Source organism: Callithrix jacchus, chromosome 1 (assembly GCF_049354715.1).
Source record: "Callithrix jacchus isolate 240 chromosome 1, calJac240_pri, whole genome shotgun sequence".
NCBI lineage: Eukaryota > Metazoa > Chordata > Mammalia > Primates > Cebidae > Callithrix > Callithrix jacchus.
In genome coordinates, this window is record NC_133502.1 from 172,639,210 (window position 1) to 172,666,478 (window position 27,269).

General features: G+C 52.4%; 1 protein-coding gene across 3 annotated transcripts in view; it reads left to right on the plus strand.

The window, feature by feature from the left end:
- The window catches only part of LHX2 (LIM homeobox 2), a 33,135-nt gene extending 12,976 nt beyond the window's left edge, over positions 1-20,159 (plus strand). For 2 of the 3 annotated variants that reach the window (XM_035257127.3, XM_035257123.3), the window contains exons 2-5: positions 1,154-1,356; positions 2,303-2,706; positions 8,304-8,509; positions 19,269-20,159. In XM_035257127.3, coding sequence (XP_035113018.1) covers positions 1,157-1,356; positions 2,303-2,706; positions 8,304-8,509; positions 19,269-19,556 — 1,098 coding nt within the window. In that variant the 5' untranslated portion in view covers positions 1,154-1,156 and the 3' untranslated portion in view covers positions 19,557-20,159. Of the gene's footprint in view, positions 1-444; positions 736-1,153; positions 1,357-2,302; positions 2,707-8,303; positions 8,510-19,268 lie in introns of those variants that run through there. The other variant, XM_078350564.1, reaches the window with a different exon arrangement.
- Positions 20,160-27,269: the final 7,110 nt, after the last annotated feature.

Below are 27,269 nucleotides of genomic sequence, written 5' to 3' on the forward strand. Positions count from 1 at the left end.
GCTGGGCGCCGGGGTCGACAGCCCTGCGCTCTTCTCCACCTCTCGGCTCCAGTTGCTGGCCGCGCCGCGGGCGGCGCCAGGGAAGGGCGAACCAGCCCGGGCTCCAGCCGGCTCGGGCCGCTCCCAGCTTCCCGATAATCGGGGATCCCCTTCGACCCCCAGCGCAGTTTCAGAGGCCGAAGTTCCTGGCCAACATTTGTCGTTGATCGCGTTCCCACAACCCTTGACTGGTCAGACTTAGCCAGGCCAGGGCTCGGAGTTTAGGCTCCGGCCTGGCCCTCGCCGAAGGAGACTCCGTTCAGATCTCTACACCTGGCTCTGCGGGCCCAGCTCCAAATAGCCAGTTCCTTGCCTCGGACCTCCCTGGGGGCTAGACGAGCAGACACTGCCCGAGCAGCAGGCCTAGAAGTGACCTTTAGGAGGCCGCGGAGGTGGGGAGCACGGGAGAAGCTTCTCTGCTCCGGGAGCGGGAGCAGCGGCCTCAGTGGCCTCCGGGCCTCGGAGCCCTTCTTCCTGGGTTAGATCTTCCCTGCTGGTCACTTTGGATAGGGGGGGATTTGGGTCGAACCTGTCCTACACCCAGAGACATCGAGGGTGTTTCTGCACCCCATTCACCATATTCCTGGACCCAGGCCCGGCGGCAGAGGAGCCAGAAGTTGCCTGACTTGTCCTGGCCTTACTGGAGCTGAGGCCCAGGAACTCTCCTGTCTCTCCGAAGAGGATTCTGTGTGGAGGGTGATTTAATGGTCACCTTACCCCCCGGGTTGCTCATTTAAGAAGCAGTTTGGGGAAAGCTCTTGGAGAACTTGACTGGAGTAGCTGTCCCGGTCCCTAAACACTGTCCGAGCATTTTGGGGGAAAGGACAGGGAGGACTGGAAGGGAGAGAGGTTAGCAGGAGAGCCTTTTAGGCCAGGAACCCGGCTTGGGCCAGTGGCCAGTTAGGGCTGCGCAGGCGGACCTGGGTTCCGAGCTGCTAGGAAATGGAAATGGGCCTTTTGGGGTGGGGGAAGTGCATTGCACGCCCTGGCAGCCCCCTCAGCGTTCTGGGCAACCGAGGCCACAGAGGGAGCTGTGGGTGCCGGTTTTCCGGCGGCAGTGGTGGGGCGCTGACTGACGCAGGCGCTGCCGTCTTCCGCCTCCCTCCCTTCGCAGACCATGCCGTCCATCAGCAGTGACCGTGCTGCGCTGTGCGCTGGCTGCGGGGGCAAGATCTCGGACCGCTACTACCTGCTGGCAGTGGACAAGCAGTGGCACATGCGCTGCCTCAAGTGCTGCGAGTGCAAGCTCAACCTGGAGTCGGAGCTCACCTGTTTCAGCAAGGATGGCAGCATCTACTGCAAGGAAGACTACTACAGGTAGCCCCCACCCAGTTGCCCCTCAGGACCCCTCCCCCCACTCTCAGGCACAATCTTGCAGTTTGGCCCTCTCCTATCCCTTTAGTCCCAGGAGAGGGTTCACTACTCAGGACTGCCCCGGCCCCAGCTTCTCCAAGCCAGAACCAACTGAGTGATAGCCTTTTAAAGCAGCAATTTGGGGAGCCCTTGGAAAGGTCTACAAAGTATGGGAACCAGAAAAAAGCAGAAGCTGCCCTCCCTTTTGGAACTTACACCATAAAAAAGCTTGGGTTGGGATTCTTGCTCCTCTCTTTGAAGTTTCTTGAGTTCATCTGAGGTTGTAGAAACAGGCACCCCCAAACCTAGGCAGCCCAAGCCGGTGTGAAACTGTTGGAAGGAGAGCTGTGGGAGTGGGTGCATTTCCGGGTCTTTTGAGAAAATGGGAGTGAAAGCTGGCCAAGATCAAAGAACCAGAATCACTAGCAGACTCCGAGTTCCCTGTTTCTCCTTCTCCCCAGTTTTGGGCTTAGGGTCTATGTATATTCTCTCTGCCTCTGTTTCTGCTGCTGTATCTCTCTCTTTCCCTGCCTGTGTTTCTTCCAAATTACAAGTCAGTGGGATTCCCAGATGCTGGTTTGGAGGGAGGAGTAAAGGTTGAAGAAGGGGTTGGTGGTGAGTTTCTCCCTCCACCTCTAGGGAAGGGCTTTCCTAGGGCTTGTGGAGACTTTGGGTGAAGTAGAAACCTTTGTAGGCCTGAGTGTGTTAAGAGAAACTATTTCAGGACAGGACCAGGCTGGGTCAAATTCTGGTTCACTCTCCCCCGATCCTCCAAATAAAGGCCGGCTTGTCCATCTTGAGGGAATTGCCCCCCCCCCCCCCCCGCCCCAGCAGCAGTGGCACCTGGATGAGGAAAAGGGGGGTACCCAACCGTATGTCCCCACAACCCCTCCCTCCATGGTCCCTACAGGCGGTTCTCTGTGCAGCGCTGCGCCCGCTGCCACCTGGGCATCTCGGCTTCGGAGATGGTGATGCGCGCTCGGGACTTGGTTTATCACCTCAACTGTTTCACATGCACCACGTGTAACAAGATGCTGACCACAGGCGACCACTTCGGCATGAAAGACAGCCTGGTCTACTGCCGCTTGCACTTCGAGGCGCTGCTGCAGGGCGAGTACCCCGCACACTTCAACCACGCCGACGTGGCAGCGGCGGCTGCTGCAGCGGCAGCAGCCAAGAGCGCAGGGCTGGGTGCAGCAGGGGCCAACCCTCTGGGTCTTCCTTACTACAATGGTGTGGGCACTGTGCAGAAGGGGCGGCCAAGGAAGCGCAAGAGCCCAGGCCCCGGTGCGGATCTGGCGGCCTACAACGCTGGTGAGTGTGGAGCGCACTGAGCGCCCCCGTCGGGTTGGGGGAAAGTGTGGGGCAGCGACGGCTGGGAGCTGGAGTGAATCTCTGTGTGTTGGGCAAATAGCCTGAAGTACCGGATGGCCTCACCGAAGGGCCATTAGCCCCCTGGGCTTACCGCCTGTGCGTCCTCATACTCGTCCTCGTCCTCGGCCGGAGCAGGAGGAGAGAGCGTAGTCCTCCCTTGCTGCCCGGGTGCAGGGCCTTGTCGCTGAGAAATTTTTTTGGAGATAGCTTTTTGGTTTGGGCCTTTGCCCCACTTTGCTGGGCAGAAAGTGCAGGGATGGAGAAAGCAAGGCGGCGCCGACACCAAGCAGGCTCTGGGTTGGCGCGGCTGAGGGCGGGGAGCTGGGCCAAGGAGGAATAAGGCAGGGCTGCGAGGGTCCTAAGAGAAAGGGCTGGCGGTGGCCGGGGGTGTGCAGCCCTACCGCGTGAAATGTCCCAAAGGGCGGCAGGCTTGGGGAACTCAGAAAAGCAAAGGCAGCGGGTTCTTTTGCTCGGCCCGATCTGCCTTTAAGCCGGTCTCAGTCCGTCCCCCCCCTCCCACCCCCTGCTCCTTCCTCTGAGTTCCTGGCGCCTGCTGGGGTGACGGCCTCGACCCTTGGAAGCGGGCGTCCAGCGGGGACCAGACCGAAGCAGGCCTGGCCTCGCGCCTCGCCGGAGTGGGGTGGGGAGATGTGGGGGGACTTGGTTCGGATTTCCGGCATCTTTGAACCCCAGGCCATTCCCGGAGTAGCTCTGCCCCCTCCCGTGTCCCTCCCTGCTCAGGACAGCTGCAGAGGTTTTGAGTCCCAGCAACTGAGCCGTCAACATCTGCCCGAAGTCTGCAAGGCCGGGAAAGGTTTCTGACACTCCGGGCTTCCGAACTAGAGTTTATTTGCAATTATTTTCTTTCTTTCGTTTGCAACAGAATCAGATTTGGCGATTTTGTGTTGTTCCTCCTTTTCCCTTTAGTCCAATGCACAAGCGGAAAAACAAAACAAAACAAACAAACAAACAAAAAAACCCAAGACCGTGCAGACAGGGCCGTGGCGGGGAAGAAGTCAGTTATTTTCATCTTAAAGAATCTGAGTTAAATGGGGAGGGAAATGAAGGGCGGGTGGGGGTGTACCCTGTTAGCTCCAACGAAATCACGGGTTGGGGATCATGGGGCATGCGTCTCGGTGTGCAGAACTGGGGGTAAACGCAGCCCCCAATTTGATAAATGGTGAAGCAGCAGTAGGCCGGTCGGTGGCGCAGATTTAAGATTTGCTGAAGGCACTACCACAGATGTGGCTCTGGAACTTCTGTTCCTCATATCCTACCACCCGGAAAATGAATCGAGTTTGGACCCGCTCCCCCTACACCAGGCCGATTATATTTATCAAGTGGGGTCAACTTCCAGTCTGAAGCACCTCGCAGGGCTCGCCTCCCGGGCACCTGGTAGCTGGGGAGCGGTATTGTTTTCCTGGGCACGCAGGTTCCGCGCCAGGTTTAGAATTGTGTGAAAAGAGAGTAGAAGGTACAGAGATTTATTTGTGCTTTTTGCTGCTCAGCCGTTTTCCCCAGCGAGATGGGCTAGAGACTGAATTTCAAGCCTTGTTGAACCTCTACAAGAGACATCCCCCACTCAGCCATCTCACTTTCTCTTGGGCTCCCCTGTTTTTCTCCTTTCTGCTCTCCGTCCTTTCTATCTCTTTCACTGTGTGTGTGTGTGTGTGTGTGTGTGTGTGTGTGTGTGTGTCCCTGTTTGTTCCCATACCCTCCTCTCTGGCCTGGGCCGGGGCTCCTTAGTCCTGGGAGAAATGTCGTTCAATGCACCGGTGGTGGCTGTGCTGCCGGCTCCTTCGGGGCTCCCGGGACTAGGTCAGGGGAAGAAAACATCTCCTTGCGGGGCCCAGCCCGGCCTTCCCAGGTCTGGCGTCCGCCCTTCCCTTCCCTCCCCTCCGGCACTGGCAGGAGAGGTATGGCTGCGGTGTGGGCCGCTGGGCAGCTAGGGCTGGAAAGTGGGGACCCTGGAGGGTGCGATCGCGTACGGGGTGTGCGGGCGCTGGTCTTGTGCGTGTGCGTGCAGGGTTCCAACCGCGGGGGCACGAGCTTGTTTGTGACAGTGTCCCACATCCAAGGGCCCAGCCACGCCGACCAGTTGCAAAGCCTCTTGCTCTAGGGACAGCCCCTCCCAGGCGCGGCGGCACCTTCCAGAAGGGCGGGCGAGCTGGGGGCCGAATGGGGAGGGGGCGCCGTCGGAGTGCGGAGCGCCCTGTTTAGGGCAACGCCGAGGGTCCGAAAGTCCTTCCGGGGCGGGGCCGCAGCGGCCTCCTCCCGCAGCCCCGGGGCCCCGGCCCTGGGGGAACGGAAACCTCCCGCCACCCCCGCGGGGCTGTCGGCGGGCTGGGGGCGCGGGAACAGAGGCCGGAGCAGGCGAGGGGCCCGGGCCGCGCTCTTTGCGCCGGGGTTTGCGCGCCGCGGCCGCGGGAGTCCCGCGCGGACCGGCCGGACGCACGGCCTCCCCCAGCCCCAGCTTTTTGTGTGTGTGTGCCTGGCGGCGTAATTACTGATTTGATTCCAATCCATTATTTAGACAATTGAACCTACAATCTCGTCTTTAGTAAAATGAGGCGAAGTCAGATTTGATTACAGGTTCAGTCCCAGCGACAAGAGCTCGAAACCCGATGGGTTAATAACAGATCACGAGTAAATTATTCATGATTTTACGAGCTCTTTAGCTCCATTGAATCGGCCTAATTGAGAGGAAAAAAAAAAGAGAGAGAAAGCCCGGGTCCTCCCCCTCCCCTCGGCCCCTCGCTCCTTCCCGGATCCGATCCTGGGGAATCTCGACCCGGCCCGGGCACTGGGGGCGGCAGTGAGGGGGTTCGGGGCGCCGGCCAAACCTGGGCCCCACGGCTGCCTCCCCCGCCGCCGCCCCCTGCCCTCGCCTCTGGCGGGCCTCGGCCTCACTACCTAGGGACGGCTCCTTTCCTTTTTTCTCCATTCCCCTTCTTTCCTCTTTTGACCAACTCCCCCAACAGTCACGGCTTCGGAAACGGCCTCCCCCGCAGGGACAGGGTCTCCTGGAGCCCCGGGATTCAGCTCGGCAACCGGACCCTCGCCACAGGCTGCCCCTGTTTCCGGGACTCGCTTTCCCCTCAGCTCTCACTGTCTGTTTCTTGGCTGTCTTTGTAGCTGTCTCTCTCTGATTTTCCTGCTCCTTCGCTTTCTTTTCCTCTGCCTCTCCTCTCTTTTTCCTGGTTCTGTCCATCTTCCCTCCCTACTCCCTCTCTCTCCCTCCATTCTGCCTTTCAGTGTCTGTCTTTTTCTCTCCTTTCTCTGCCCTTTCTGTCCTCCTCCCCTGAACCACTTCCCCCACCTAGGCGGCACTCAGGGCAGGTCCCTTGGGCCCAAGGGGCCGTCGGGATCCCCACGGAGCTCATTAACAGCAGCCAAGCCCAGGTGGGGGCTGGGTGGAGGGATGGGCCCAAAGATCCCCCGTGGGGAGGCCTGCCCCACCCCCAGTGGAGCTGGGAACTGGGGGAAATAAAAGGGTTGCTCACCTCCGTGGGTTCCAAGCAGTTCTGGTGGATCAGGTTCAGAGGCATCCTCTGATCCCCTTTAAATTGCAGGACCCCAGCTCTTCACTTCGGGCCAGCTCTCTGTGGGAGTGCAGCCCCGGGGGTAAGGGGACCTGGGGCAGGTGGAAAGAGGCCCTTAGGAGGTGTAGCCCCTAGCTAACAGCTCCAAAGTTCTGGGCTAGACCAGTGTATTGCAAATTCTCTCTGCAAGGGGCTATTCCACACCTGGGCAGGGGAAGGGGGAAGTCACCAGCAGAGTAAAAGTTCTTTGGAGGTAGTGTGGCCAGATAAAATGCAGGACCCCTAGTTAAATTTGAATTTGGGGTAAATTCATTTGTACACAAATACATTTTTTAGTGTAAGTGTCCTGAGCAATATTTATCTTTTGGATAAATAACGAATAAATTTGAAATTTGTAGTATAAGTGTCCCATGTAATATTTGAATTTCAGATAAATGACAGTATTTTAGTGTAGCTATGTCACCTGTAGTATCTGAATTTTAGGTAAACAACAAGTACAATTTTAGTAGAGGTATTTCCCGTGTAATATTTAGGGCAGGCTTATACTAAAAAAATCATTGATTATTTATCTGAAATTTGTATTTAACTGGGAAAACTGTATTTTCATTTACTAAATCTAGAACTCTGTTGTAGATACATGATAAGGGCACAAGGTATCTTCTCAGTTCCCCACTTTAGGCGGACTGCATGTGCGCCTCTTATGAGTCTTACCCCAAGGCAAGACCTTAAGTGTTGGTGCCCACATCTCCAGAGGTTACGAGGGGATCTTGGGAGGGGTCCTGCATGACCCCATCAGCTTCCAGGGGGCCGAGCAATTTTCTGAGGCCCACGTTTTCAGCCTTATTCCCCAACCCCAATGCCAGCTAGGTATTGGCAGCCTGGCCCCTGTGATGCCCCTTGTGGGTAGGGACAGGCTCCCTCTTCCCTTTGTGGTGTAGTGGAAGAAAACGAGAAGGACTCCAATGCTGAATCCAGGCTCAACAGATTAAGATCACTCTAGTCAGTTACAGGTGGTGTGGCTGTGGGCAAGTGGCTTCATTTCCCTTAGCTTTAGTTTCCATAGCTCTAAAATGGGAAGAGTGATAGCCACCTCTCTGAGTGGTAATGATGTACAGTGACATTTGTAAAGCCAAACACATACCATAGGTGTCTACTGCATGTTTATTTCTTCCTTGGACTTCCTTCCGCTTCCACTCTGCCACTCTGTCGACTGCAGCAGGTCTCTGAACTTCCTCGAGCCTAATTTGCTCCATTTGTTCCACGGGAAAACAATCGTCTCACAGGGTAGTGATGAGGGTTAAACTGCAAAATGCAGCTTCCAACCTCTGGCCCGGGGGTGCAGGGGCCTTCAGTACTTTCGGGTGTGTTGAAATGAAAGTGAGTCTCTTTCTCAGCAGTTTCTAGTGCCAGTCCCAGACGCGGTAGGGGGGAGATGGTAGAGAGCACTCATCCTTAGGCTGCCTTGGGAAACAGGAGGAGTGCAGGCCCAGAGACCTTGTCCTGCTGTGTCCGAAGTCAAGAGACTTCCCTTGCTGAGCCTCTGTTTCAACATCTATAAAAAGGGGAAAATAATACCAGGTGCTCCTTGGATTGTTTCCCAATGAAAATGTGCCTGGAAAGCCTTTTAACTCATCATCTGGAGTCCAATCAGCCATCAACAAGTTGTAGCTGTTGTGGTTGTTACTGCTGCTGCTACTATTGTTTTTATTATCATAACACAATGGCTCAGAATGATTTTGGGTTTCTCCTAGAGCTGGGATTCAGTGCTGCAGTTCCTAGCAGAGTGGTCCTGGGCGATTGCTCTCTCTGAGCCTCAGTGTCTCCATCTATAAAGTGGGGATAATGTCTCCAGTTCGTTATGGCTCAGATATGCGGCAGGATTAAGGATAGAAGTGTTTGGCAGCAGGTGGGGAGAGTGTGGATTTGGCATGGGGGGGTGGGTCAGGAAGTTCACCACGGTTCCCGGCCGCCGTCGGCTGTGTGTCTCCTCCCTAGCGCTGAGCTGCAACGAAAACGATGCGGAGCACTTGGACCGCGACCAGCCCTACCCGAGCAGCCAGAAGACCAAGCGCATGCGCACGTCCTTCAAGCACCACCAGCTTCGGACCATGAAGTCTTACTTTGCCATTAACCACAACCCCGACGCCAAGGACTTGAAGCAGCTCGCGCAAAAGACGGGCCTCACCAAGCGGGTCCTACAGGTCAGCCGGGGCCAGGGGTGGGGCCGGGGGGGGGGGAACCACCGGGGACTGGGCTGGAACCCTGCACCCCCCACCGTGGGCCTTGGAAAGCTTCCACCCTGTATCTGCTTCTGTTTATCTTTCTCATTCTCTTTCTTCACCTCTCCCTATCTGTATTTCGGGTTTCCCCCCTACTTTGTCTTTTCTCTTTTTCAGTTTTTGACTGTTTTTCTGTTTGTGTTCCCTCCATCCTCTTTGTCTCGATATTTGGTCTCTTCTCTTTCTGGTAAACGATTTTTAGTTTCTGTTTATTATTCAAGTGACACTCATTTTACACATGTTCGTGTCATAAGAGGTTCAAACATGTCAGATAAATCTAGAGGCCGCCCACCCCTTCCCAGGACGTCCACCCAAGGTGACTGTCGTTAGCGCCTGCTTCTTGCTTCTCATCCACTCTAGTTTCTCTTCTCTTGCTGTCTGCCTCTGTCTCCCTTCCCGCTCTCTCTTCCTTCAGGCATCTCTCTAGATTTATCTTCTGCCTCCCAGACTCTCCTGGAAGCACGGTTTGGTGGTGGGAGTGTGTGTGGGCAGATTCCCTGGGTGGGCAGGTGGGGGCAGGGCTCACCTGGCTGGGTCTGCCCAGAGGACATGATGGGGTGGCAGAGTGGCTGAGTGCCTGTGAAACAGCAGAACTGCACTTACATGTGAGGGTACTTTCTTAACAGAGGAGATCCAGAACTTTCACTCGATTTCCATAAAGATGTTAAGAACCCTAGTCTGAGGGCGCAGGGGGAGGTCCCAGGCTCCTGTGTGACCCAAAGTTGTGGCAGAGCCTTGGGCCACAACTCAAAGCGTCAGCTCCTCCTTGTACTCATTTTAGGGTCTTAGGCAAGTCACTTAACTTTTTGGAGCCTCAGTTTCCTCATACATGAAATGGATACAATAAATTATGCCTCGGGGTTATCTGAGGAGCCACTGAAATGACATGAATATGGCGTGACCTGACACGTGCTCAGTGGATAGTAGCCAATAATAGCATTAACTAGGTTCATTAGCTGGCATGAATTCATTAGTATGAGCAATTATTCTGGTACCTGGACCTCAGTTTCCCCATTCGTACAAAGAGAAGGCAAGACGGTGCCTCCCTTTATAGCAAGTTTAAGCAAAGCAAGTTAACCAATTTATTCTTCAGAACGTGTGGTTATAGTGACAGCGACACACATTTTGAGGGAAGGAAACAGAGGGATGAAGTGACCGGACAGTCTCAACAGGAGGGGAGTTGGTGGGATTCGAGCAGGCCAGTCTAACCCACCCTCCAACTCCAGGTCTCCAGGGCTGAGGGCTGGGAGGAGGTGACAGAGGGGTTGAAGGAGACGGAGGGCTGCGCAGCGGCCCTATGAAGGTTTTTTCGAGTTTGTCAGAAATTACAAAAAAAAAAAAAAAAAGCCTTTCATGGGGCAGGTTGAGGCTGTGTCAAGGCGCAACCGCAGCTGCAGCTGCCGGAGGAGCTGGGAGTTGGGGACTCTAGGCTGCCAAGGCGCCCCCTGGGTAGCTGCCCTGGGGGAGCGGGCGAGGGGCTGCGTGCGAGGTAGGACTGGGTGACTTAGCCGTGGTAGGGAGCGCTGGCCAATGGGACGCCGATGCGCCTCTCTGGGCCCGCCCCTCCCTCGGGTCCTTTTTGCAGGCAGCGTCAAGTCCCACTGCCATGGGCTTCTGGTGGGGTGGAGGACATGGCTACACCCGTTGGGGTAGCAGATCCCGCTCGTGTTTCCTTCCTTCTTTGCCTTCTTGGGGTTATTAGGTCAAGGACCCTCTGTGGCGTCCCCTCCCTTCAGCCGTGGGTGAGTTCCGACTGAGGACTTGGGGTTGGGTGGCCTTTTCTCTGGTTGGTAGGACCCTTCCTCCCTCACCAACCCAGATCCTCTGTGGCAGGGATGTCCAATCTTTTGGCTTCCCTGGGCCACATTAGAAGAGGAAGAACTGTTTTGGGCCACATGTAAAATACACTAAGGTGAACAATAGTTGTTGAGCTAAAAAAAAAAAACTCAATGTTTTAAGAAAGTTTATCAGTTTGTGTTAGGCCACATTCAAAGCCCTCCAGGGCATAGATAAGCTTGCTCGATGGAGTGGGGTTGGGGGAGGGAGGGCAGTTCTATGAATTAATGCTTGAGCTGGTGACAGAACTGGGTTCAGGAAGATCTGGGCTGGGTTCACTGGCTGTGTGTCTTAGACAAATTAGCCTCTCTGAGCCATAGATTTCGCATCTGTAGAAAAGGCACCATTAGGGCACAAACCTGTCTCAGTTATCCAGATTAAATGAAATGAAGAGTAAGTACCCATGGTTGAGTTGGAATCTCCAGTGAAGAGCCAGTCTCTGCTGACCTTGGGGAGTTGGGAGGCTTGGTCACCTGGTTTAGGAACAAATCAGATTTCCAGGAGAGTTACCTCTTGTTCTTTAATCTGACGAAATGCGTATTGGCACCAGGCCCTGGGGACACAGAGATGAACAAACCACAGTCCTGGCCCTGAGGAAATTCACCTGTTAGCTATAGAGACAGACCCATGTATAGTGTCCTCATGGTGTGATCAGTTGGGGCACATACTGAGGGACCCCAGAGGAGGAACCAGCTGCTCTGTGTGCCAGGCATCATGATCCCTCTTCCCCACTGTCCAGATGAAAACACGGAGGCCCAAATGATCTCCACTTGCCCCAAATCACACTTTGCTGGTTACCTGCAGAGCTAGTTCCAAATCCATGCCTGTCTGATCAGCGGACATAGTTCTTTCTTCCTTGAGCCAATCTGGCAATGACTGTCTGAATGTGAGTATCATTTAGGATCTGTATGTTGGGGGCAGGCATACCTGTAGCACTGTTCTCCCTTTTTCCCAGACCACATTTGTACAAATTCCAAATATTCCCCATTGTACATGATGATACAGCAGTTTACAAAGCATTATCTTTCATGCCACTTAGCTACCTTACCTTAATATTTTTTCTGCCCATTTTACAGATGAGAAGTTTAAGACCTAGTAAGATGAGGTGATTTGCTGCTGGCTACAGGAGCCAGGCATTGGCAGTGTGGGGCTTGGTTCCAGGTGCCCTGACTGCTGATGGGGAATCTGGGTGACATGGGATGGAAGCAGTTTCAAGTGAGGCAATTAGTGGTATGGCTTTGAAAGGTAACAGACTGGTTTGAATTCTCTCTGACTTACCAGCAGTGAGATTTGGATGCTTTAACCTCTGCTCTCTGAGCCTGATTTCTTATCTGTGAGATGGGGATGAGAATGCTGTCTTACTGGTGGTTGCATGGAGGAAATGAGATGACATACAGTATCATTTACAAAGTACAGAGTCAGGACCCAGCCATGCTCATCTCATGCTCTCATTTACCCAGCACCGTTCAGTCTGCAACCCTCTTTGCACACATCTTAAAAATGCGATTATCTTCATTTTGCAGATGATGAAACTGAGCTCTGAGAGTCTAGGACCCTGGCCCTGAGTCTCACAGCTTGTAAGTGATGAAGCCAGGAGTCAAGTGCCGATTGGTCAGACTCCAAAGCTCTTTCCAATATTGCACGTGTAGGGATTGTGACTTTTCTCCCCTTGGATCTGGCTGCGGAAAGCAGCAGTACAATGGGAGAGGAGGGAAGGCACAGGTCACAGATGCCGTGTCTTGGTAGGAAAGCAGAAACCTCTGGTAAAGTGCTGATCACATAAAAGGGGCTCACATTTGTCATCAGCAGCAGCATGACAACTATAATACTCTATCAGTGGACAAGGTGACTAGGAGACAGAAGGGCCCCTTGGAAAGAGGTCTGTTAAGACTTTTAGCTTTATGAATGCATGGAGATCGTTTCTCAGCACATAGGAGTTGCTTTTCTTCCTTCCTGTGGAAGCACCAGGGAGGCAGAATATTAAGATGTGCTAAGCTTGAGGAAACGGGTGATGAGCTGATTGATTTGGGTGGGTGAAGGTCTCCTAGGGGTTCCCTGGTGTGACTTTGGAAGAAAATACATTTTAACCACCAACAGGTTAAAAATTATCTTTCAGGCTGGCGAGGTGGCTCACTCCTGTAATCCCAGCACTTTGGGAGGCTGAGGTGGGCAGATCAGTTGAGGCCAGGGATTTGAACCAGCCTGGCCAACATGGTGAACCCCATCTCTACTACAAATCCAAAAAATTAGCCGGGCATGGTGGTGCACTCCTATAGTCCCTGATACTCAGGAGGCTGAGGTAGGAGAATCGCTTGAACCCGGGAGGTGGAGGTTGCAGTAAGCTGAGATCGTATCACTGCACTCCAGCCTGGGCAACAGAGCATGACTCTCTCCAAAATAAATAAATAAATAAATAGCATCTTTCAGGTGACTAGTTGGTTGTTAGTAAACTGTGTGACAGTTTATGAGCTGAGAACTCTAGCTTTCCTCTGGCCACTCACCTGTTTGGCAGACACACTGACTTACCATGTGCCAGGGAGGGCTGGAGGCACTGAGGATTCAGTGGGGAACAAGACCGTGAACAAGGCCCCCATGGATGTCCAGCCCAGAGGGCATGTGGAACAAGACATGGGATAAACACTTGACATCGTGCTAAGATTAATCTCTGTATTTTTTTTAAATGATTCTAAAATCAAATTGATTAGGGAAAGGCTCAAGTTTGACTATGTCTTTCTCTTGGAGACCAGAGCATGTTAGCATTAATACAGGCATTGAGAAATCTGACAGAGACTCAACTTAGTCTAATCTAACATTTCCCAAATTTTATTTGGCCATAGAATTCTTATTTAACTCTTGAAATAAAATGGAAGACGTGCTAGGTAGGAAAAATACAAGGGTACAATGAGAGCATATAACACAGAGGCCTGACCTGCTGAAGGAGGTAGTCAGGGAAGGCTTCCCTGAGGAGGAGGTGCACTTTATACCAGGGCAGGTCACTTCGTTTCTTTGAACCTCCATTTCCCCACCTGTAAAGTAGTCTTTGTCCTGCCACCTAGGGCAGTGTCCTGGATGGTCTAAGCTGTGTGGAGTTTCACAGGCAATTTGGCCTGAACCTAATTTCAGAGGAGAGGAAGTTCAGTCACGGAGGTGGTGTGACTCTCCTGAGAACCACAGCAAAGTGGTTAGAACCCTGGGGCTGGAAACAAGGGTTTCTGATTTCCAGTTCGGTGCTTATTACTTTTGGTTCTTTAAAGAAAACTTCTTTAAAAGTTTACAAAATACTAGAACTGCCCTATTGACAGTTTAGAAAAATAGAAAAAAAAACCAAAAACCTACCCTTCTAAGAGCACAGGAGCCCATTAACTAAAGTGTGTTATTTAGCGGTTAAGTAGTGGTTAAGGGCATGGAACCAGTGTGTTGAAATTCATATCTCAATTCTGCCTCTTACTGGTTGTGCAGTAAGAGGCACACAGTCTCTGTACCTGCAAATTGGCAGCAATATGCACATCTACCACACAGGGTTATTATAAGGAGAAAATGAGTTAATGTGTAAAATGCTTGGGACTTTGCTTATAAAATGCCTGGCACTGAATGGTGTGGTGGCTCCCACCTGTAATCCCAGCACTTTGGAAGACAGAGGTGGGCGGATCGCTTGAGCCCAGGAGTTTGAGACCAGCATGGGCAACATAGTGAGACTCTGTCGCTACAAAAAAATCCAAGAAGTAGCCAGGCATGGTGGCATGTTCCTGTAGTCCAGCTACTCAGGAGGCTGAGGTGGGAGGTGGAAGCTGCAGTGAGCTCTAATTGCATCATACTGCACTCCAGCCTGGTCAACAGAGCAAAATCCTGTCTCAAAAAAAGAAAAGAAAATAGGCTGGGCAGGGTGGCTCCCATCTATAATCCCAGCATTTTGAGTGATTGAGGCAGGTGGATCACCTGAGGTCGGGAGTTTGAGACCAGCGTGGCCAACGTGGTAAAACCCCACCTCTACTAAAAATACAAAAATTAATTGAGCGTGATGGTTTGTGCCTATAGTCCCAGCTACTCAGGAGGCTGAGGCAGGAGAATCACTTGAACCCGGGAGGTGGAGATTGCAGTGAGCCAGATCGTGCCATTGTACTCTGGCAGGGGCAACAGAGATAGACTCCGTCTCCAAAGAAAAAAAAGGAAAATGAAGATGCCTGGCGCTTCATGGGGAATATTGTTCATCATTATTATTTTCTTTGTGAAGGTACAATACCAGAGGACATAATTTCTTTATCCTTTTTTTTTTCCACCTAACAACCATCACATTTCCCCTGTGGCGTTGTAGAGTGGCTGTGTCATGACTCCCACTTGCCACATCTGAGTGGACACTTTGCATGCAGCCCGTAGTTTGATGTTATAAACAATGCCATGATGGGCATGAAGCTTTCATCTTTTGGGTGATTTCCTTAGCATCCCAGGTGGGGATTTGCTGGGAGCAAAATGGATTTCCCACTGGCCCTCCTGGCTTTCTTGATGAAAGAATTCTGGAGAAGGAGGTGTGGGAGGCAGAACACAGCTTGCAGGGCCAGTAAGTGCCTGGGGAGGGGGCAAGAAGCAATGGAGAGGGCTTCTTCATCCATGCAGGACTTACTGGTCTGCTGGGCACCAGGCTGGGGCAACCCTAGCCTGCTGTTAGTTGTGTCCTGATGATTCTCTGTCTGAACTTGGCCTTGTTGTCCCAGACACACAGTGCAGGGAACAGGAGGCACTTGAAGCCAGAGGGCTGTCAGTTTCAGGAGATGGGTGGGTGGGGCAGATCACCACCTTATTGCTTGCAGCTGCCCAAGAATCCCAGCCTGTCAGAACCCTGAGAGCCATAGAGATCATGTGATGTGGTCTAACACTTGTGTTGTAAAAATGAGGAAACTGAGGCAGGTCCAGAGGTGAGGGACAACCTGAGGTCATGTAACAGTCCCGGGACTGGAAGCTGCTCTTTCCACTGCACCATCGTTGCTTCTCTGCTTATTCATTCATTTATTCGCCATTCATAGACTTGCTACCTCCCTCAGGTAGCAAGACCTTTTTAGGTCAAAAGGATTCCAGTCTCAGGTTGCCTCTGTGTGACCCCTGGCAAAGTGGCTTCACCATTCTGATGCTCTCTGGTTTTTAAATCTATACAGTGGGGCCAGGTGTGGTGGCTCACGCCTATAATCCCAGGACTTTGGGAGGCTGAGGTGGGCGGATCACCTGAGGTCAGGAGTTTGAGACTAGCCTGGCCAACATGGTGAAACTCCATCTCTACTAAAAAATACAAAAAATTATCTGGGGATGGTGGTGGGTGCCTGTAATCCCAGCTATTCGAGAGGCTGAGGCAGGAGAATCGCTTGAACTCAGGAGGTAGAGATTGCCGTGAGTCGATACCATGCCACTGCACTCCAGCTCGGGGGTGACGGAGCAAGACTTCGTCTCAAAAAAAAAAAAAAAAAAAATTAGCCAGGTATGGTGGTATGCACCTGTAATCCCAGCTACTCAGGAGACTGAGGCAGGAGAATCCCTTGAACCCAGGAGACAGAGGTTGCAATGAGCTGAGATCGTGCCTCTGTACTTCAGCCTGGGCGACAGAGCCAGACTCTGTCTCAAAATAAATGAATAAATAATAAATAAATAAAACTATAAAATGAAAATAATAATAATTGAACCTACCTACTTGGCTTTTCATGAGAATAACCTGTGACAGTGCATGCTGGAAGGTGGCCTGGGGCATGGCATGTAATAAAAGGTGCATACATGTCAGCCATTCCTATGAATACGTATTACCGATTCCAAATCTCTGCCATGTCCCAGGGGACATGAAGATAGCATAGACAGGGTCCCTGCACCCATCAACCTCTCAGGAGTGGACTTTCTGAAATACTTGGGAGAGAATTCTAGTGAAGCATGCCTTAAAGAGCAAACCCCAAACAACCCCAGTGCAGCCTGGCTTAAATGAAGTTGTTGAACTTCCATCCACCAGATTCCCAGCGCCTCAGTTCCGGAAAGTAGAGCAGGCAGTTGTGGACGATGGTGTCATTGTTTATAAGCTCACTGTTAGGGGCAACAGCCTGAGAAATAGCTAACAGCCGGCAGCTAGCCGGGTCCAGCCCTGCCCGAGGTCTTGGAGCCCTGAACGGATGAGCAAATGAGCACCCAGCAAGGCACCCTCCACCCCAGTCCCAGGGTCCCTGCTCCAGCCACCTTGTGGAGACTCAGATGCACAGAGCACAGGCTGCTCACGAGTTGCAGGCACACAGGCCAAGACAGTGGCAAGGCGGCGGCACCAAGGCTCTGGCCTTCTCTGCCCTGATCTGCTTTGGGGAAGTCACTTCCTCTCTCTCAGGGCCTCTGGGGGCTTTCTCTATCCATTTTCTCAATCAGCGATTTCTCAGGCTACCAGGACACAGTCTCGCCCCTGCAGATTTCTGCTGGCCGGGAAAGGGAAGTACCCCCACCCCCACCCCCTCTCCCCAACCCCAGGGAGGACATGTCAGGGTGGCCAGAGACGCACTGTGCTTATTTGCCAGCCCCTAGAAGGAAGGGACAACAGGCTTTCATTGGACAGAGAGCCAGAGAAAGCATGCTGCCTTCCTGGGAAGATCCATTGCTAGGGAGGGAGCTTGGTTTCTTCACTTCACAGGGTCTGGATCTCCCACTTTACTCCAAGACTCTCGTGGCTGTGCTTTTAATTGAGCCCAAATTGTGTCAGACCACCAGAAAGGGGGGTTTGAGGCCACAGGCCCCTGCAGCCGGGGTGGTCCCGAGGGGTGGGTGGGGCCAGGAGCCAGCCCTTCCCCTCCTGCAGGAGACACTGGGAAGACAGGCAGATGCAGGACATCTGGAAATCCGCAACTGGACACCCCAGAATCTGCAGAGTGCCCTGAGGCCCTTTGTTTTATGGGGAGGCTTCTGGCGGGTGTTTTCCTCACGCAAAGGGAAGTGAAGGGGCCCTGCCTTGAAGGCCTTTTTCCTTGGAAGGTTCAACCCATTCCCCCCCCCCCCCCCCCCCGACACAGTGGCCTGGATTTCCTAAGCCCCTCCCAAAGTACTGCATGGACCTCTGGGTACAGCGTGTCTCTATGATTGTGCTGTATACGGGTGGTTGTAGTTGAGGGCCGGCTGTGTAGATGAATTTCATTTATTTTTTTTGAGACAGTCTCACTGGAATGCAGTGGTGGGATCTCAGTTTACTGCAACCTCCGCCTCCTGGGTTCAAGCTAATTCTCAGCCTCCTGAGTAGCTGGGGTTACAGGAACACACCACGAAGCCCAGCTAATTTTTTATAATTTTAGTAGAGATGAGGTTTTACCATGTTGGCCAGGCTGGTCTCAAACTCCTGACCTCGAGTGATCCACCTGCCTCAGCCTCTCAAAGTGCTGAGAGATTACAGGTGTGAGCCACCGTGCCCGGTCTTAGATGAATTTCTCTGTGTCTTCCTGAATGCATACAGGCATGTGTGCAAAGGTATGGATGTCGACATGTGTGTGTCTGTGCCCAAGAAAAGATGAAAGTAAGCCCATGTTCTCTCACTGACATTCTTTTCACACCGAGCTCAGCCTCAGCTCTGTGCCCTGCTGTACATCCCTCATAAGCTAATATGGGATGCAGCAGGTCGGGAGGGAGACTGCAGGTTTCAGCTTCCCTGGACTCACTTTGATCTGGCTGCTGTTCCCACTCTGCCCAGCTCCACCCACCTCCACCCTGAGACCTGATACCCAGTGGCCCAGGGTGCCTGGTGGCTTCTCCAACCGATGATGGAGAATAGGATCCGTGCCTTTCACTTCCTCTTAGTGACTCATTATTATTGCCTGATTCTCGTGTGTTCTTTATCCCATTCCCAGACTTACTGACCATGAAACATTTAAAAAATTTTACCAACAAGAACTTGTGGGGTTTATTGTCTGCTGAAAGGCAACTGCCACAAAAGGAATCACAAAAAAGGCAATATCTCAGACAAGCATTCGGAAAAGGATCAAGATTTGTCTAGTGTGTGTGTTTGGTATAGAAATGGAACATGAGCCACACATTTCATTTTAAATTTTAAATGTTCTGGTAGCCCTCCTTGAAGAAGAGATGAGTAAAATTCATTTTAATAATGTATTTTGTTTAACCCAGGATAGCCAAACTATTATCATTTTGACATGTAATCAATATAAAAACTATTGAGATGTCCAACCTGCTTTTTTCATACTCAGCCTTCAGACAGGTTGTGTGTTTTCACCTGCAGACTGGTGGCATTTAGTTTGGTGCCATTTTAAGTGCTCAGCGACCATATGTGACTCCCAAATTCAGGAGTACAGCTCAGCTCTGGAACTTCCTACGAGAAGGAGAAGCCCAGCCATAGCCCAGTAAAGAAAGTGAAATTTTTGTTTTATTTTATTAAGAGCAAAATATAGGATGGGTGCGGTGGCTCATACCTCTAATCCCAACCCTTTAGGAGGCTGAGGCAGGAGGATCACTTGAAGCCTGGAGTTTGAGACCAGCCTGGGCAACGTTGCAAGACCCCGTCTCTACAAAAAATAAAAAGCGGGGACCGGTGGTGCTCACCTGTAGCCCCAGCTACCCAGGAGGCAGAGGCAGAGGCAGGAGGACCGCTTGAGCCCAGGAGTTTGAAGCTGCAGTGAGCTGAGATTGTGCCACTACGCTTCAGCCTGGGGGACAGAGCCAGACCCTGTCTCCAGAAAAAAAAACCGAAAAAGTAAAATACTGCCAACCTGACTTTTTTGGAACCTCTTGGCAAAACGCAGATTAGTGTCCCCAGAGGCAGCAGAGCTCCGAGTGAAACAGTCGGCGGGATGCCCCCCCTGCCTTCTGCTAACCAGCCCTTCCCTGTCATCCCCCACAGGTCTGGTTCCAGAATGCCCGAGCCAAGTTCAGGCGCAACCTCTTACGGCAGGAAAACACGGGCGTGGACAAGTCAGCGGACGCGGCGCTGCAGACAGGGACACCCTCGGGCCCAGCCTCGGAGCTCTCCAACGCCTCGCTCAGCCCCTCCAGCACGCCCACCACCCTGACAGACTTGACTAGCCCCACCCTGCCAACTGTGACGTCCGTCTTAACTTCTGTGCCTGGCAACCTGGAGGGCCACGAGCCCCACAGCCCCTCACAAACGACTCTTACCAACCTTTTCTAATGACTCGCATCCCCCAACCCCACAATTTCTTTAAAAAAGAAATTATCTTTAGTTGAATTCCAAGTGTATTTTAAAATAGAGGCTTTGAGCAACTAACTAACCACATTTTAGGATCTCGCCTGGAAACAGAGAAAAAAAAAAAAAAAAGAAGCGTGTGCCCGGCTAACACAGCGATGTGGACCGAGGAACAACTTGGAAGAATTACCTGCAACACAACATTTGTGTCTCTGTACAGTTTTGTGGACTGACTGAGCGAGGAAAAACAACAAATAATTTAAGTTGGCTAGAGCTTCTGTATTTTCAAAGACTGCCACGTGCCTTAGGAATACTGTTTTATCTCCATACTTTGGATGACTTGTTCATTTTTCTCTCCCTCTTTTTCTCTCTGTATATTTATGACCAGAGCAAAAATGTAAAAAACAAAAACCAACAAAAAAAGTTTGTTACTTTGAATAGTCCTAAAAAGAAAAAAAGAAAAAAAAAAAGGAGAAATCAAACCCCCTCCAACGGTCGCTTTGTTGTTTTAGAATTTTAAGGTGGAAGTCTGTTCGAATATCAGAATTTGTAAAATCTAACCAGTAATAAAACCACTTATCGAAACTACTTGGTGCTGCTGCCATTTGGTTGGTGTGAAATTCACAGGGCCTAAGAGTTTTGCTGAGGTCCAGAGAGAAATTCTAGGTCTTCACGTATTCATCAGATCTTCCTGGGGCCCCTGTCTTGTGCCAGGCTTTGGACAGATGACAAAGATCCAGGTCCTGCTCTCAAGGAATTCAGAGTAGTGACACACGGTAGACAAAAGATATCTTAACAGGGTGTGATAAGTGCTCAAGTGGAGGATGTGCAAACAAAGTCCCTTTCCATCCCCTCCCTCCCTCCCTCCCTCCCTCCTCCTTCCTTCCCTGGCATAAACCGCACCTCCTCCTGAGGGAAGCCTTCCCTGACTACCTCCTTTAGCAGATCAAGTCCGTGTTATATGCTGTCATTGTACCCTTGTATTTTTTTCCTTCCTTCCTTCCTTCCTTCCTTCCTTCCTTCCTTCCTTCCTTCCTTCCTTCCTTCCTTCCGTCCATCCTTCCTTTCCTCCTTTCCTTCTTTCTTTCAGCACACCCTGCCAGATGCTTGCCATGCAGAAGTCAGAGGCCCTTTTCTGCTCCTGGCTGGGCTGGAAGGCAAGTTAGGCGATCTGGGAGACCTCCTGAAAAACCTGCAGCTTTTCCCTGTTAGGAGGGACCACAGTTACCAAAGGCCAGCTTAAGCTCCATTTTCTTAATGACGCAAAATTTAAAAATCTCCAGAGAGGGCAAAAGCAAATGAATTCCATTCCTTTCCTGATGTTTCAGGGAACCCGAGAAACCCAGAGAAAAGACACACCCAGAGAGGGTGGAGGGTCTCAGCCAGGCAGAATGAGGTTGGAATTTCTACTATCGAGCAGGGTGAGCTGAAGGAAGTCATTTCCTTCTTTAGGCGCCAGTTTCCTCAGCTATGAGATGAAGATAATGAATGACCCTTTGCATGGCAGTTGTAGTGGGAGCAAGGTAAGATGTGCTGAAGGGCCGATCCAAGCATAGGCCTGGCTTAGAGTAAGGCTTGATGCATTGCACTGAATGACAGGCAGGCGATGTGAGACTTGGCAGGTGGAGAGCAGGAATGTGTGTATCCAGCCAGCCATCCTCTGGATATATGAGACCCCTCGTTTCTCACTCCGAGCCCTGCTTCGGAGTACTCTGCTACCAGCTTTGTTGGATGTTAGCAGTTACCCACCCACATGCCCTCGAATGGCCCACCAACTTGATCATCCAGATGGAAAATCATGGCCACCTTGAAGAGGAAACAACCAGGCAAGATTGGGCAGAGGAACCATCCAGCCCAGGACTGAGGTCTTTCTCTCCTCCTCCCTCTACCCTCCTTGTTTGGACAGAGTGGAGGGAGGGAGTAGAGCAGGAATGGGCTGAGTGTGCTTCAAGCCCAGACTGACTCACTTTCTGAAAAATTTCTTAAAAACCCTGAGGACGTTACACACACACACACACACACACACACATGCACACACACACGCCCCACTATTGTTATTACTATAATGTCTGGAAAACAGTAGGTGCCCAATAACGTTTTTGTAGACTTTTATATTGCAGTATACAGTGACACACATCTGTAACGAACAGCCTGATTAATGTCTTTCAAATGAACACACACCCATTTAACTGGCACCCAAATCAAGGTGCCACTTTCGCACCCTGAAGTCTCCCCTAGGCCCCCTTCCTTCAACCCCTCCCAAGATAGGTCCTATTTAAAAATATCTGTTTTTGATAGATACATTTTTTGCTGAATGAATTCAGGAGACTTAGCAAGATTTGCCAACTTACAGCTAGTGGTGGAAGAGCCAGGATTTGAGCCAGGTCTGTGCCGCCAGATCCCAGGCTCTTACCCTCCAGCAGACACACATTCATAGTCACACATTCAAGCAAGGGGGATAAGAACCTCAACTTTTCCACCTGCCAAATGGGATCATGGAGTCTGTCTTCCATTGATAACTCTGTGAGGGAATGCAAGCAGAGGGCCTGGACTACAGACAGACACACAGACACCATGGCGCCAGTTACCCCCAGCAACTCACACGGATGCCCACAGACACACACGCACGCATGCGCATTCTTGAGGCACTCGGATGGATAGACCCACAGGCTAAGGTCCTCACACCCAGACAGCACCACACAAAGCCACACACACACACAGATGCTCGCAGACAGACGTAAACAGGCCCAGATGCTCACCAATCTACCTAGACAGACGCCCGGACCACCCCACAGGAGACCCGTTCATAACCCAGGTGTACACACATGCAGACGTTCACAGGCACCCAGACGCCCCCGCGCAGCCCGCTGTGCCCCTTGCTCAGGCCCTGACAGAGCAGAGTCTGATCCCTATCTCGTCTGTCAGTGCTGGCACCCAGTTGGAGAGGGCCCTGGAATGATGCCCGGGGGTCCCCCACCCCTGCATAAGAGCACACTGAAAAGCCAGGGCTGCTACTGGGCCAGAGGTGGGGGCGCCGTGGAGGAAGGATTGTTCTCCCCAGGCTCAGAGACTAAGACACACACAGACTTGGGAAGATAGGAAGAGAGACAGGGTCAGAGACTGGGAGACAGAGACAGAAAGGGACAGGGACAGGACACACACACAGGCAGAGAGAGAGAGACAGGGGCAGAGTGAGAAGCAGAAAGGCAATAGACAGGGAGAGAGAGGACGAGAATAAAACAGCAACACAGATAGTAGCGCAGAGACACAGGGATGGAGATAGAGACGAAGAGACAGGGTCAGAGACGCGAGAGACGACAAGACACAGAGAGAAAGGTTGACATTGAGAAGGGAAGACTTGGCAAAGGGAGACCCTGGGACAGACTCAGAGGTTGAAAGAGGCCAAGACTGAGAGACAGCAGGAGAAACAGAGATGGCTCCTCTGAGGCTGGGAAGGAGAGATGCCGAGAGAGGGAGAGGTGAGCTCAAAAGCCAGAGAAATCAGCAGCTCAAAAGCCAGAGAAATCAGACTGAGTGAGAGCGGGTGAAGGGAGGAAGGCACTGAGGCTGGCAGGCCAGCTCTGTCCACGACGACGGAAGGGAGGGAGATGATGCTGTCACCACAGCCACCTGCAGCTCTTGGGGACCTATCCGAACCTCCTTGCATGCTGACTGCAGTGGGGATCGGGGGCCACCCAACCCTCTATGGATATGGAGACGCCTTGTTCTTGGGACCTACACCCAGGCCTGGGATTAGGTGGTCTTCAGAGGCTGGGGTGTCCACCCTGGCCCTACCCACCCTGCCAAGTCTCCCTTCCTCTAGAGTGGGCAGGTCTGGGGCAGATGGAAGAGACCTTCACAGTCTTCTCTGCTCTGAGAGAGTTTTGGCAAGGCACTCAGCCACTCTGAATCTCAGTCTCTTCATCTGTAAAATGGGACCAATGGTGTTCATTTGCAGGGGTGCTGTGGGGATTCAGGGAGAGCCTATGGACCTGTTTTATTCATGTGTGACAAACTCCCGGGGGACCACAGTGACAGTGTGAGGAATTGTCTCAAAGATGAAAGAGACTCAAAGGAGGAGACACTTGGGTTGGGTTCTTGAATGAACAAAAGGTGACCAGATGGAGAAGGGAGGCAGGGAGGATTCCTGGCTGAGGAGCAGGCCGGGGCACAGGCAAGAGGACGCGGCACAGCCTCAGGAGTGGAGGCCAGCTTCCCAGCTGGTGGGGCCCTGGAGAGGCTGGTGAAGTGCAGCTCCAAGGGGGCTTATCTAAGGCTGGGGTATGTGATGAAGTCAGGGGCCTGGAGGTCCGGCAGGACTCCCCTGCTCTTCCTTGGGTGACAGGACCCTTCCCCTCCCTGTACTCATGCTGGAGTCCCACATGGCAGCCCCGGCTTCCTGGAGAGCAGTGTTTGCTGCTGTGGACTGTGTAACCTGCTGGCAAGGATGGACAACTCCAGGCTACACCTGCTAGCTGCTGCTCAAGGGAGGGCCACTGTGGGCTCTTTGGCTCCTGGGGACTCTGTGTGGCATGACCTTGGCTCATTGCAACCTCTGCCTCCCGGGTTCAAGGAATTCTCCTGTCTCAGCCTCCCAAGAAGCTGAGATTGCAGACGTGCGCCACCACACCTGGCTAATTTCTGTATTTTTAGTAGAGACGAAGTTTCACCATTTTGGCTGGGCTGGTCTCGAACTCCTGACCTCAAGTGACCTGCCTGCCTTGGTCTCCCAAAGTGTTGGGATCACAGGCTGGTGTGCCCAGCCTGCCAGCAGGCCCTTTATACCTTCCTTTTTACCCTTTGTCCCTCCCTCTCTCCTCAACCCAGTGCTGGGCACCTGAGACTGGTAACGTGGGGAGGATTTGGCCAACAGCCCTTCCCTCTGGCTCCCAGGCCCTCTGGAAGGCAGAGGTAGCCAGCTGCCGTCCAGCAGGAAGGAAGCCTGGGAGTTATGGGAGCCCACGGTTGGAGAGTTTCATTCTGCAAGTGGTAAAAGTCCCATGTAACAGTCTGCAACCTGCGATGCCTTCTCACAGTCATTATCTCATCAAATCCTTGCTGCAGCTCTGGGAGGCAGGGATGATCATTTCCTTTCACACAGAAGGAAGCCAAGGAGAAGCCACTTGCCCAGGATTGCACAGTTCAGGGGCCGCAAAGACATTTTCATGGCAATTCAATTGAATTCAGCCAGCATGAATCAATCCCTCCCTGGTGCCAGGCATGGTGGCTAGGGGTACTTAGGCGATCACGATCCTTGCTAGGTGCTGGTGGAAGCAGACCAGGTATGAGGACAACTGGGACTGGGCGTTCAAGAAGTCAAGGAGCCCAGAAGAGGCCGCCAACACAGACTGGGGTTTGGGGGAACTATTGAGTTGGAAGAGCAGGCAATTGACCTAGAAGTGTTTGAGTAGGGGAGAGGGATTGGGGGGAGGCAGAAGCACTTGCTCAGGGTGTGGTATTTTTCCACTAGTGAACAGCCCCCTTGTGCACAGGAGAAAGAGAATCGCTGCCAATTCTTTGGAGCTGGAAGCAGCCTAGGAGAGCCTCTGGCCGGAGCTGCTCGTCAGAACCACTCCGGCGGCGCTTCCACATTCCCCTGCTGGCTCGACACCACTTCCTGGGGAGGAGCCCAGGCTGGTGTGTCTTATAAAAAACTTGTTATTGTGGAAAATATCAGACATATTCAAAGTAAATAGAAGGGTACAATGAACCTCCGTGTACTCTGCTCAGCTTCCACAGTTATCAACACTCCCTTACTCTTGTAACCTCTATACCTCCACCCACTCCCTGCTCCCAACTTGATGATGATGATTGATGATGATGCCCTGTGCATTTTTAAAAAGTCCCTCAGGGATTCTGACAGGCACATCCTTCATCTTAGGGATGATCAGGGTAAGCTCAAAGCAGGGAAGGGGCTTACCTAAGGGCACCTAGCCAGGATGCAGCAGAGAAGGGGTTGTCTGGCTGAAGGACACTCAGTGGGTGCCAGGACCTCTGCTGGGCAGTGAGGTCATGAGGGAATATGATGGTCCCTGCCTTCACGGAGCTCAAACTCTACTAAGGGAGACAAATGCCGAACAACCTCAAAAGTACTTAATGATGTCTATGATGAGGCCCATGTGAGATTGTGAGAGTGTATACATGGGCAAGGAAAAGGAGAGCTTCTTGGAGAAAATTATCAGTAAGAGACCAGATAAGTGTATGGAAATTAACTGGCAAGTGGGAGGAGGGGAGAAAGGAGTAATAGTATGTGCAAAGGCCCTGGAGCCCAGAGGTCCACAGGACTAGAAGGCGGCCACTGTGGCCTGAGCTCTCAGAGCAAGCGCCAAGGTGGTGAGAGGTGGGGCTGAGGACATAGCCAGGGGCTTTCCAGGCAGCATGTCTGGGTCTCAATTCCAAGAGCACCAGGAAGCCAGGAATGAAGACAGGGGAGGAGAGGGGAGGGGGTGGATGTGAGGAGCCTCTTAAAGCTGCCAAGTGGGCTAGCTGTAGGGGGAGGGAGAGCCAGGAGGGATCAGGATCATAACCAGGTGGAGGCCATGGCCCTTCACGGCAATGAGGAAAGTCATCAGGAAGAGGAGAGGGGAAGATGATCAGGGAATTGTGGTTTAGATTTGCCGAGTTTTTGATGGCTTTGAGACATCTAAATGCTGGCCTGGTCTTTCCCCTCAAGGGAATCCCAGTCAGATGAAGGAGGCATGAAAGGGACCTAGGATACTTACCCAGTGCTTCTCTCCTTTGGATTTCCCAGCCATCCTGAGCAAGTGTGTCCTCAAGCTGGTATGTGAGGCACGGTCACAAGTTAATCCCTACCCACTTCTCTGGTGCAGGACTTGGGACCTACCCATCTCTGGGCTTAAAGCCAGCCAGGTGCGCCAAACTCATCAATGCTTTGCCTGCTGGGTGGGCTCTGTGCCTGGGGGTCTTCTCAACAACTCCTGCTCAAATGTCCCCTCCTCTCTGGAACCTTCTCTGATGTCACTTCCACCCTTCTCACCACACAGGGCTGGATGTGAAGGGGCTGCTAAAGCTGCCAGGTAGTGGGACATCTGGCTAGGTGGAGGCAGAGGGAATAAACCAGCTGTGCTTGTCTATTCTCCCCCCATCTGTACCCTCACAGGCCATATCTGGCTGGCCTGTGACTGCCTGGTTCGGTAGGAATCTGTGGGTGCATGTTTGGAAAATATTTCACCCTCTCTTTCCTGCTACTGTAAGCTCCACCACTCAGCCTCTCTCCCCATCTTCATGTTACTCCCAGCACAGTGCCTGGCTGGGGTGGGTCCCTCCTGAATAGTTCCTAAGTCCTGGAGAGGGTAAATGTGAGCATGAGCATTCCCTGTGGTTGAATCAAGTCCTTAGGGATTGGGTGCTGGACTCCATCCTGCCACTTACTGCTGGGGGATCCTGGGCAAAGTATTGAACCTCTCTGAGCTTCCAGGATTTGTCGTCGGTAAAACGGGGGCAGTGATGACACCTACTTCTTAGGGGTTGAATGGTGTAACTCAGGCAGCCAGAGCCTTTCGCTGAGTGCCTGGCTCATCGCAGAGCTCTGTTCCAAGGAGCTGTTGCTGTTTATTCAGCGCAGTCTTTCCATTCAGGCCCCTCTAGCGCGTTTATCCCTTGAAAAGAGGCGAGGGAGGCCCCCACTCTGGGAGCTCAGCAGTGGTTCTCAGAGCCTGGGGTGGGGGTGGGCTTGGG